This window comes from Mus musculus, chromosome 2 (genome assembly GCF_000001635.26).
Source record: "Mus musculus strain C57BL/6J chromosome 2, GRCm38.p6 C57BL/6J".
Taxonomy (NCBI): domain Eukaryota; kingdom Metazoa; phylum Chordata; class Mammalia; order Rodentia; family Muridae; genus Mus; species Mus musculus.
In genome coordinates, this window is record NC_000068.7 from 166107992 (window position 1) to 166120091 (window position 12100).

The window sequence follows — 12100 nt, forward strand, 5'->3', positions numbered from 1 at the left end:
AAGGGAGGCTTCAACCGGAAACGTCTCTGGCACATCCGTCAAGGAGACATGAGGTGGCAGTCAGGTGCCAGCAAGGAGACAGATTCCCTGGGAGGCTGCTGGTTCCCAGCGCAGGCTGGTGGGCGCTTGGTATTTGCAATTCAAATACTGGTTGCCCCTGCCATCAGGGACAGAATTTTCAGAAATAAGGAATCTCTTGGAAAAGTTTCACATTCAATTATAACAGCTTTCCTGTCAGATCTAATGCTAGGAAACTGAGCACATTTATAACTGCCAAAAACCTAAAACCAACCAACCACCACCCACAACAACAACAAAAAAAACCCCTTCCTTATTTATATAGAAAATAGACTCAGATTCAATACTCAGAACAATAAGCATAAAATAATCCCCCCACACACGAATGACTTGGAGGGTAGTGTAGAAGGCATGTGGACTGCAGAGCGTCCACCAAAGTCCCTTGCTTCATTCAGGATACAGCCAGCATCCTGTATCACTGTGTTCATGGATTTGGCCCATAGGGGGCGCTGTGCTTCCTTGAGAAAAAGGCTTGCAATTAAGTGGTCTGAAGCCTAAGAGGCCCTCCCTCCCATGAGTTGGTGTGAGTTAGCCTCCTGTTTGCAGAGTTAAAACCCAGTAGGCAGGCATGGAGCTGTGGTCCCAGCACTGGGGAGGTACTAGCAGGGGCATTGCAAGTTCAAGGGCCGCCTGGTTACCTAAGAAGACCTTGTTTCAAACATCAAACAAAACATGAGGTTTTGGGCACTGAAGCCTTTCTTCTGTCCCATGTCTACTGAAGTCAGGCCTGAGGGTGGCTCTGGAAGGGAGGACAGTGACAGGTGGGGGGTTGAACACATGAGCCATATCGTGACTCTCCAGATACCCACTCTGATCCTGGTACCTGCACAGTGTGTGACCTTATCTGAGCCCTAGCTTCTGTGATCAAGTTAAAAGAAGTTAAAAGAAGCTTACATCGATCGGGTCAGGGGGAACTGCAGGCCAGTGCTGTCAACGGGGAAATCTGGACACAGATGCCTGGATCTGAGAGCCACGAGGAGAGAGAGGCAGAGCCTGGGGAGCCTGGGATATGGAGAGCTGAGGAGGCTGGAACAGAAGTCCCCTGGGGACAGCCGATTTGGGATGTCAGAGGAGAAGCACCTCCTGCTTTAAGCTCCTGGGTTGTGGCTCTGGGTCTCTGCAGTTCTCGGGAACCTGTGTGTGGCTGAGCGAGGCTGAGGGACAGTCAGGGATCAGACGGACACCTGGACCTCCCCACCCCCATACCTCATCCTCAGGGGACTGAGGACACACACCTATGCTTACTCCACTTTTCCTTATTTGTGTGTGGCGTGTGCATGCATACATATGTATTCATGTATGTACATGTATGTAAGGATACTTGTACATGGGAGTGTGGAGGAATATCCAGTATCTTCCTCAATCATCCAGCCCCCCTCTCCAACAGTTGGTAACTTTTTAAAAATATATATTTATTTATCTGTGTGTGTGTATGTGTGTGTGTTTGTGGGGGTGCGTGGGTGCAGCATATGTGTGGAGACCAGAGGACAACTTGCAGGAGTTGGTTCTCTCTTTCTACTGGGTGGGTTCTGCAGCCCATCTCATCAGGCTTGGCGGCAAGCACCTTTACCTGCTGAGGCATCTTGCTTGCCTCTCTACCTTAGTGTTCAAGCCATCTCTTACTGAACCGGAAGCCCCCCAACTGGCTAGGCTGGCCGGCTAGTGATTCCCAAGGACTCTCTTGTCTCTGTCTCTCCAGGGCTCGTGAGAGGCAGTAGCTGCCATGCCTGGCCTTTTCTGTGGGTCCCGGGGAAGAAACTCCTCGTTTATTGATGGCTCTGCAGACAGAACGGTCTCCCAGCCCCCACGCTTCCTCTCCCTCCCAAGGACTTTCACTGCATGAATTTGTGGGACCTGGTCACACCGTCCTTGGGGTGATGCATATTATGGGCACTGGGCAACTTATCCACATCGTAACACTGCTGTAGAGAAGGGAAACTGAGCATCAGGGAAGCGTCCCAGCTCACAGTCACAAGTAATGTTAGAGCGAGGGCCTGGGTGACTCACTTATGTAAATCTTAAAAGCATTGAAAGGCTAGAGACTAAGGGCTTAAGGAGATTTGGGGACTTAAAAAAAGATTAATTTTATGTGCATCTGTGATCTATATGTATAGACGTGCACTGCATGGATGCTTGGTGCACATGGAGCCAGAGAGGGCCCTGGATTCTCTGGAACTGGAGTCACAGGGGATTATGAGCCACCCGGTGAGTGCTGAGACCCAAAGCCAGTCCCTTTGCAAGAGTGTCAACCGCTCCTAACTACCGGAGCCATTTTGTTTTAGATCAGAGGGTCTCCCAACCCATGTATAGGTTGAGACCCCTTTACCAAACCTTTACCTCCCAAATATTTACATGACAATCCCTAACAGTAGCAAAATCACAGTTATGAAATAGCAACAAAATAATTTTATGGTTGGGGGTCACCACGGCATGAGGAACTGTATTAGAATGTCACAGTGTATGAAAGGTTGAGAACCACAGTGTCAAACGGTCTCAGGTAGCCGAGGCTAGCCTCAGACTTTCTACGCAGATGAGGGTGAGTCTGAACAACTGGTCCTCCCTCCACTACGCCTGTGGGCTGAGAGCATGGGTGTGCCGCCATGCTTGACTTAACTAAAGGACAATGAGCCGGATCTGAGAGACAGATGTGGCAGGAGAAGCTGGACCTTCAGTGGGCTATATGACCCAGGCAAGGCCCAGACAGACCCCCATGCCGAGAGGTAAGTCCTTCAGGGGAGGTTCCAAGACTCGGGGGGCAGATGGGGACTCTGCAGCCACAGGCCATAAGGGTCATGTGTGGGTGGGTGGGCACACAAGGGGCAGCTGGACCGTGAAGAAGAGAGCTGTGTGTGCACACTCAAGTGTGTCCCTGTGTGCACTCCGGGGAAAGGAAGCCGGCAGCAGACAGGCAGGAGGAAGGCCAAGGGCAGAGAAGGCTGCCATTGTGAAGGTGGGGACAGCTGCACCAGGGTCCAGAAAAGCATCCAGGACAGCCGGAGTCTCCCCTGTGTAAGCAGAGAGATAACGGAGAAGCAGCCCATGCCGGGAGAGGAAGTGATGGGGGCTGATGTGTGAACCCATCCAAGCACCTACTGTGGGCCAAGCTGTGTGAACCCAACCAAGGACCTACTGTGGGCCAAGCTGTGTGAACCCAACCAAGCACCTACTGTGGGCCAGGCTGTGTGAACCCAACCAAGCACCTACTGTGGGCCAGGCTGTGTGAACCCAACCAAGCACCTACTGTGGGCCAGGCTGTGTGAACCTATTCAAGCATCTACTGTGGGCCAGGCTGTCTTGGGCCTGGGAGACGCAGGAGGGACTTGGCAGTTTAGAAGCCAGACAGTCAAGAAGCCATGTGGGAGAAAGGGCCAGAACAAGGGTTAGAGGAAGCAAGAATCAGGGCAGGGAGCACAGGCCGGGGAAGGCAGGGAGCACAGACAGGCCAGGGAAGGCTAACAACCCAAGGGACTGCAGAATAAACAGACAGATCCTGCTGGGTGGTGTCAGGCTTTGAAGGAAAAGAAAATGAGTAAGAAGATGGGGTACTGGGGTGTTCACAGAGGGTCCACTGAGGAGGGGACACAGGAACACAGATCTGAGGAAATACGTGCAAGCATTGCATGAGTTTTGAAGATTATGCAGAGCTGTGGTTCTCAACCTTCCTAATGCAGTGACCCTTTTTTATGGTGGTGACCCCCCAACCATAAAAATATTGTCACTACTACCCCATAGATGTGATTTTATTGCTGTTATAAATCATAATGTTACTGTGTTTTATGATGGTCTTAGGTGTCCCCTCCCAGAGGGGTCACGACCCACAGGTTGAGAATCGCTGCTTTAGAGGAAGGGAGGAGCCAAGGCCCGGAGGCGTGTGCCAGGCCCACTGTTGGAGCAACAGGAAGGAATCCCTGTGGGTGGAGTGGCTAGCAGGGACAGCTAACAGGGACAGAGGAGGCCAAGAGAAGCTGGACAAGTGGGACAGCTCCTGGGGACCCTGTGTCAGCTTTGAGGGCGGGTCTCCATCCCTAGTGGGTGGGGCATATGCTGAAGAGCAGCAGGGGTTCTGATGGGATGGCAATGTTTGCTGTGGGGGTGGGGGATGGGGAAGGGCGGACCTTGAGGATTAGGGTGGGAACAGAGCGGCTGGTTGGCGGAGGGGGGTGCTGTGGGGGAGCGGGCCGACAGGAAGACAATGGAGGGACTCAGCGGATACTTCAGGAAGAATGATGGGGTCTGTTGATGGACTGCTTGTGATAGGAAGGGAAACATGTCAAACACGGTTTCACGGGCTTGGCCTGAGTGAATGGAAAGTTGGAAGTGCCATGGGGGAGCCTGTGCACAGCCCTAGGAAGGGGGTGACAAAATGAAGAGGTCATACTGGACATGGTAGGTTTGACACATGGGGACCCTAAGAGAGATGTCGGTGGGCAGCTGGACATGGTCTAAAGGGGCTCATGGCAGGACAGGAGGTAGGAGAGAGGGGTGGTCACTGGGGGAAGGTAATACGGGAGGCATCCTCATGACGCAAAACAAGTCATATGCACACACACATGCACACAATGCCTTCCTTCAGTAGCAGCGACTGTCAGGGTGCCCAGTGCCAGGCCTGGCCATGTGAGGGCCTCTGCAGGTATCAGGACACCAAGGCTACCGTGTGGTGGCCACAGGCAGTGAATGACCAGAATCTAAGTCATCAGCCAGTGTCCTTTCCCAGCTATGTGAGAGGAACGGAAAGAAAGTGGGGTGCATGGTACAGTCTAAAAACAGCACCCCCAGGGGAGTCCTGGCAGAGCCTGAACTTCTAACGAAAGGCCTGTTCTCAGCTCCCCAGGAACATTCCAGAACATGTAGGCGGCGTGCAGAAGGGGCACTACCATCTCTACGGAAGCCTGGCAGGCACGTAACCACGTGGGGTTGGACTCTGGTGGTGGAGAGAGAAGGCCTTAGCTGGCATCTAATTGGTAGAAAGTGCTGGAAAAGGCTCTTTACCCCCCCAGGGAGGAGTGTTTGGAAATCAGACTGGCACTCCAACTCCCCCACAGCCCACTGTGTCTTGTCAGGGAATCGGGCGCTGGGAACACGCATGCGCTCTCTCTGTCAGCGCAGCTAGGGCTGCTGGTGGCTCACCTGGGTTGAGGGGGCAGGGAGACACACCAGTCTCGGATTGGACGGGAGCCATATCCAGAAACTTCCACTAACCAATGGGTATTTATTCGACTGAAACCCAGCACCTCTGGCTTTTGCTCTTGTGTGTCCCTCGCAGACACGGGCTGTGCAGTCGCAGTGTGAGATGACTGAATAGTCATCTTTTAAGAGAGGCGGGATGCAAGGTAACTGAAGTGGCATCAGAAGACACGGGCCCGGGACAGAGAGTAAGTCGGTGTCTGGGCTCAGTGAAGCATGTCTGTCACACAGGATTGCAAGGTAACACACACAACCCAGTGGAGACTTGACTGTCAACAGGGCCAGAGGGAGTCTTTGGAAAGACACCTCCTGCACCCCCTGCCATCCTCAGATCCCTGTAAAAGGAGGACGCCAATGGGAAGGGACATCATGTTACACCAATCTGATGATTGTGGCACAAATTACACTCTTCTCAACAGGGACTGCACAGTTTATGCACTTCAAACGTCAACCCATTGCAGTTAGAGCCAAAGCTTTGTTACATCTAGGGCTGGGGCTGCAGCTGCAGCTGGGACACAGTTGCTAAAGTGCCCTGGGGCATGCAGAAAGCCCTGGGTTCCAGCAGCAGATAAACCAGGCATGGGGACTCACCCCTGTCACCTCAGCATTTGGGAGGTGGAGGCAGATGGATCAAAAGATCCAGACCAGCCCTAGACACTCAACGACTTGGGGGAAGACTACGCAGGCTCTGTCTCAGAAAGTAAGTTATTTTCAAAATGTGTTTTGTATTTTCTTCTCCCATGAATATGAATTAATCACGTAACATATATGAGTGCTCTGCTCACATGTGTGAATGTGTACCATCCGTGTGCATGGGGCTTGAGGAGGTCAGAAGAAGGTGTTAGATGCCCCAGAACTGGAGTTACAGGTGGTTGTCAGCCGACACGTGGGTGCAGGGAACTGAACCTCAGTCCCTAGAAGAAAAGCCAGTGCTCTCACCTGCTGTGCAATCTCTCCCATCCCGATTTTTGTTCCATTTTTGTTTTTGAATCCCTTAGTGTTGGGAAATGCAGGGATGCAGTATCAGGCCAGGTAGCTTTCTTTTCTTTTCTCTCCTACCCCATCTCCCTCCACCCCTCCCTTTCTTCCTCCCTTTCTGGCTATCCTCAAACTAAATATATAGCAGAGGTTGACCTTGAACTCCTGACCCTCTGGACTCCATCCTGGGAACTGGGATTACAGGCTTGTACTACTAAGCCCAGCTGTAGCTTCATTTTTTTAAACCGGCTCTGTTAACATCCCCCTGCACTGTGAATTTTGGCATCTGTCCTTTAAGCTCAGCTGACCTTCTGGATTCAAGGGCGTCACAAACACGAACAGTTAAGAGCTGTGGCTGTGACTGAGGGTCTCCCCCTTCAGGATCTGTTTTCAGTGGTACAAAGACCTACCCAGCGTAAAGACTACATATCCCAGGCTCTTTTGCAGCCACGAGTGCTCACACTCACATATCTTGTTTCTCACCGATGGGAAGTAAGGAGAAACGAGAACCTGATCTGTAGACCTGCTCTTGGATCAAGGCCACCAAGACAGCAATGAATTTAGATGAGAGCCATAAGCAGCAGGTACCCCCATTCCCTCTGCCAGACTTAAACTCAGCTCAGTTACCTTCCTTAGATGCTCAAATGGATATAGGGTTTGACCGACAACCAGGCTGGAGTACTGATTTGTCCCTGGGGCTTGTACCGTAAAAAATGAACATACGCCATACAAGTATCATCACTGAGCTACATCCTCAGTCCACGTTGGATGTTTCATTTTGAGATGCAGTGTCACTGCTTAGCCCCAGTAACCCTGAATTATGACCTTCCTGCATCAGCCTCCCCAGCAGCTGGATGGCGCACCTGGTTTGGTGACTGTCTACTTTGATGGTCATTCCTTTCTTTCTGTTTCCCATGTGACTCTGATATGGGCTTTCGCTCCATCATAAATCCCATAGTGTTTTTGGGATTAGTAATTTCCCCTTTTGTTTGACGGACTGTCCCCATGTCTCTGCGTTCCCGTGGCCTCTGTTTTCTGTTTTGATTATGCCACACAAACTTTCCATTTCATGTTTCTCCCAGGAGTCTTTGTGGGAGGAGTGGTCTTTCTGCTTTCCAGGTGACAGGCCTGATGAACACTTTGGGGGCCTCACTATTCATCTGTTTTCTTTTTTTTTTTTTTTTTAAACAATTTCTTTTTTTTTTTTGAAGGATTTATTATTTTATGTATGTGCATACACTGTCGCTGTCTTCAGACACACCAGAAGAGGGCATCAGATCCTATTACAGGTGGTTGTGAGCCACCATGTGGTTGCTGGGAATTGAACTCAGGACCTCTGGAAGAGCAGACGGTGCTCTTAACCACTGAGCCATCTCTCCAGCCCCTATTCATCTGTTTTCATATAAACATTCCAGCCAGAGCTGTTCAGGGTGCTTGAGCCATACCGGCCCATAGATACATCTTTGGCCCACAGTATTCAGTTTTTAAAGATGGAGTTTCTAGCCCTGAATGGCAGCTGCACCCTCCAATAGGAGCCGCCGCCTTGCTATGTCCCTGCCTATCCCCACCCCAACAGCGTTCCAGGCTTCCCAACCATCTGAAGCACTGGCCTACGAGACCTCTAACACGCGCTTTCTGTGGGGACCCCAAGCCATCGGGGTCTGCACCTCCACTCCCATGATGACCTGCCCATGTAGGGGAGCTGGTTTTTATAGCTGAACCTGTTCTGGGGATGATCCTGTGGTGGGAGGAGCATGTAGGGAGTACACAGTCCCACCCACTCCCACTGGGCATCTGAAAGCCTGCCCAGCCCTGATGGATGATGGCTGCAGATCAGCTACAGGAGGTGCCCGGCCCTTCCTCACTCCCACTCAAAACAATGTAGCGTCACGGGCTTGCGACATCTGAGCCTGAGCCATATCATCTGGTTTCACAACAGCCCCAGGCTGCTCGCCAAGGTGGGGAATTCTTGTTTTTTTTCTTTCAAACTCAAGCAAGTTCAATGAGTTGAGTCTGGAGGATTTGGCAAGGGCGAGGTGGCTGGGCTGGGATTACAGCTTGACCTTAGGTGCCAGCCTAGCGGGCGGCCTTTCGAACTCGCCACAGTGTCTCCCTCAAGTAGGCAACAAGGACATCCTGACACAAATAACAGCACAGTCAAAGGTCTCTCTCACCATGGCAACCCCTTCGTCATCTTGGTTACTCCCACAATAAACTGGTGAGTCCCCCATGTCTGTCCGTTCTCTAATTCCAACCTCAACATTCTGGAACCTTCTCTCATGCAGATGGTCTCAGTCAATAAATCAGTTTTAAACACAGAAACCTCAAACTCATGCATGCAAGGAATATCTCGTGACCTCCCTGTCAGAGAATTCACAATCTCCCTGGACTCTCCATTTTTTTAAAACTCTAGTTTCTTTGAAAAGGTGGTTTTCTGAACCTTCTTCAGACACATCTACTATGTGTGCATAGAAATAAACTGGAAACCTCACTGGGAAGTGAAACCTTTTCTGGGCATAACCCAGAGTTATCTTGGGGACCAGTGCAGTGTGGACGTCGCACCCAGGGAAGCTGAGGGCACAAGAGGCCACCTGTCTGTCCCTTGAGCAGGCCCCAACAGTGCCCTACTCTGGTCCTCACCTGTCCGGTAGCCTGTGCTGTTGAGATACACGGCGAAGGTGCGGCTCTCGTGCTGGGCCTGCCAGGAGGGCGAGGAACAATTCTCATTGTTGGTGTAGGTGTTGTGGTTGTGGACGTACTTGCCGGTGAGAATGGAGGAGCGAGACGGACAGCACATTGGTGTAGTCACGAAGGCATTGATGAAGTGCGCCCCGCCCTGCTCCATGATACGCCTTGTCTTGTTCATCACTTGCATGGAGCCTGCAAGCAGAGGGTACTGGTGAGTCATGTGGCCTGCTTGGGGGGGGGCGGGGGAGCTCTTTAAGGGGCTTCCAATCCTGAGCCTGGAACTGTGGGCAAGCTTAGGAAATCCAAGGGTTTACATGGGCCATACTCCTCACCCACAACCCAACCAGGAAGGCCCTGGTCTCAGTGCCACTAGACAGTGGCGTTGGGTACAAACCTGCTTTGAAGTACCTTGAGTCTGACTCAAACCCTATTTTGTACATAAACAGGGTGTCTTTTCTTCAGAGTGCTAATATACACAGATTTTTTTAAAGCAGTCACAAATGCAGATAGAATTAGGTTTCGTTTTGTTTAGAAGTTTCCCAAGAATTATCCACTGAACTGAAGTCTAGTCTAGCCAAGCCCCAGCCAGTCTCTCTACACTTGTAGCCTCATCTAGGGTGCCTCCTGTATGCATTTGAAGTCTATATCTCGCTACCCTTAAAGCTAACCTATCTGCCTAAGAGCTCCTGGACTTCCAGCTCTTGTGCCTCTTTAGCTCCTAGACCCTTTATATCCTGGGCTCTCCATCTCCTGGACTCCCCAGATCCTTAGGAAATCCATGGGCTTGCATGGGCCAGACCCTGCTCCCAAGCCAACCCAACCAGAAAGGCCCTGGTCTCAGTCCCCCTAGACAGTTGTACTGGGTACAAACCTACTTTGAAGTACCTTGAGTCTAGATTCAAACCATGTTTTGTACATAAACAGAGCTCCTGGACATAAAAAACAGAGCTGTATATAAACAGCTTCAGGACCCTCCATATGCTGGACCTTCAGCTCCTGGGCTTCTGATCCCCCTAAATGACTGTGATAGGCCCTTTACCCACACCAAGCATTGAGGGTTCATCCTTGACTGCCACTATATCCAGCCAAGTCAGGCTGGCCTCGAACTCCTGAGTGCTGGGATTAAAGGCGTGAGCCGCCACGCTCGGTGCATGGTAAGGTTTTAAGCTCTGACTTTTAGCTTGAACATATTGGGTTCTCTGAGGTTTGCTGAGCACCATACCACAGCATAGTCTGCAGTGGATGTCAGCGTTACCTCCTAGATCACATGTATCCAACAGGCCCTGCCTGGAAGTCTCTGTGTTACAGCCCGCTAATTGGTCTGAGCTTTGGGACCACTGGGTTGTCCCTGGGGTGGAGAGCAATGCTCACAATTGTTCTAATTACTAACACGTGGGTCAATTGCTCTATATACACGACATGCAAAGTTATTTTTCCAAGTGTCCTTTTCTGAATGGGAAGCGCGGCTGGGGCACTTGGTGATGGATGGGGCCACACAGTGGGGAAGGTGGCAGATGAAGAGCTCAGACCCAGGCTTATCCACAGCAGAAGCAGGGCAGTGACTGTCACCTTCACCAAGGCCTGGTGATGGTGTCCTGGGGAAGCTGAGCATCCCTGTGCCTTTGAATGACTCTTGGGCCCCTTGGGGACAGACGTATTCTCTTTTTTTGTTTTTTTTTTTGTTTTTTGAGACAGAGTTTCTCTGTATAGCCCTGGGTGTCCTGGAACTCACTGTGTAGACCAGGCTGGCCTCGAACTCAGAAATCTGCCTGCCTCTGCCTCCCAAGTGCTGGGATTAAAGGCGTGCGCCACCACGCCCAGCTCAGACGTATTCTCTTATTATGACATTGATGGGGTGCTGTGAGGTGCCTCCAATTCCCAGAGGTGCCCCTTTGGGTGGCTCCAGGGGAATGTGATGTCCATGCCTGTTCACACACAGGGACAGTTCATGGAGTGGTGAGGGCCGGTGATCCTAACTGGCTTCCTCTACTTGAAGCAAGTGTCAGCTTCTCCTGGGGGTAGGAAGGACCGGTTACTATAGTGTGGTTCTGTCTGGTGGTGTTAGGAGTGGGGTTGTGATTAGAACTGGGGAGGGGACAGAATCCTAGAGTCTGGCAAACACCATGATGCAAGCCAGAATTTTCCACCCTTGATGCCACCTGCCTCTCTACTGATACCTGGTGGGCCACATCAGAGTCAAGCTTCTCTTCCCTTCAGCTATTCAGACAACGCCTGGCTATTCCTGGGGCCGGCATTTGAAATGCTGTACCATCCGGTGAGCCAGTCCACTGCTTTCTGCATTCATAGACCATCAGACCTTGCCAACTCCTTTTGGGCAGGCAATAGCTCCTCTCCCAAGGGCTAGGTCTATTTCTCACTTGGGTGACACACCCAGGGGTGTAGTCAGCACCCTCCCACTGTAACACCCCTCTAACCATTACACAGCCACAGGACCTCCACTTTGTCCTCAAACTCACTAACAACCCCAGTCCCGCTTTTCTCTCTGTGTGAATATGGTTCCCAGCACCCATGCAGCACACACACACACACACACACCAGCTCTTCCAAAGGTTCCCAGAGGCACCATCCTGGCTATGTGTTCTCTTCCCTGGCCCACTGTTCCATACATCTATCTTCCTTGGTTTGGGCTTGTAGCCCTACGTGGCTGTCTCCCACCCTCCCTCCATCCATCCTACCTGCCCCCGTCTGTAGTTCTGCTGCTCTGGGGCCCACCTCATAGTATTTTTCTCCTCCATTATTTTCCTTACATGGATCCCTTGTGCTATGGGTGGAAGAGGCCCTCCATGGTTCACAGACCTCCAGAGAGAGAACAGAACAGCTGTCTGCAGGTGCCCAGCCTCTGGGGACCCGAGCTGGTTCCATTAACCATCAGACCCCTTCTGGAAGCTCAGGAAAGAACCCCAGAAATCTTCATTGATGGAAAACCGATAGGCTTTGGGGCCGTCTCTTATGTTTTGGGGCTGAAAGCTCAGGGTTCCATCTTTTCTCTTGGCAGCACCATGCCCTCTCCCTGCCTGGCAGCTCCTACTGGGGAAGAGCTACGGCAGGCAAGTCTCAGGAGTATGGTTCTGGGGAAAGAATGACAGCTGGGGTTGCATGGAAAAGCACTGAACATTGTGCCTCCTTTGCAGACAGTGATCTACTTTATTGA

General features: G+C 51.5%; 1 protein-coding gene across 8 annotated transcripts in view; it reads right to left on the bottom strand.

Moving 5' to 3' along the window:
* The window catches only part of Sulf2 (sulfatase 2), an 81785-nt gene that overhangs the window by 34093 nt on the left and 35592 nt on the right, over positions 1-12100 (bottom strand). For all 8 annotated transcript variants that reach the window (NM_028072.5, NM_001252579.1, NM_001252578.1 and 5 more), the window contains one exon: positions 8881-9120. In NM_028072.5, the coding sequence (NP_082348.2) occupies positions 8881-9120 (240 nt within the window). The remainder of the gene's footprint in view (positions 1-8880; positions 9121-12100) is intronic.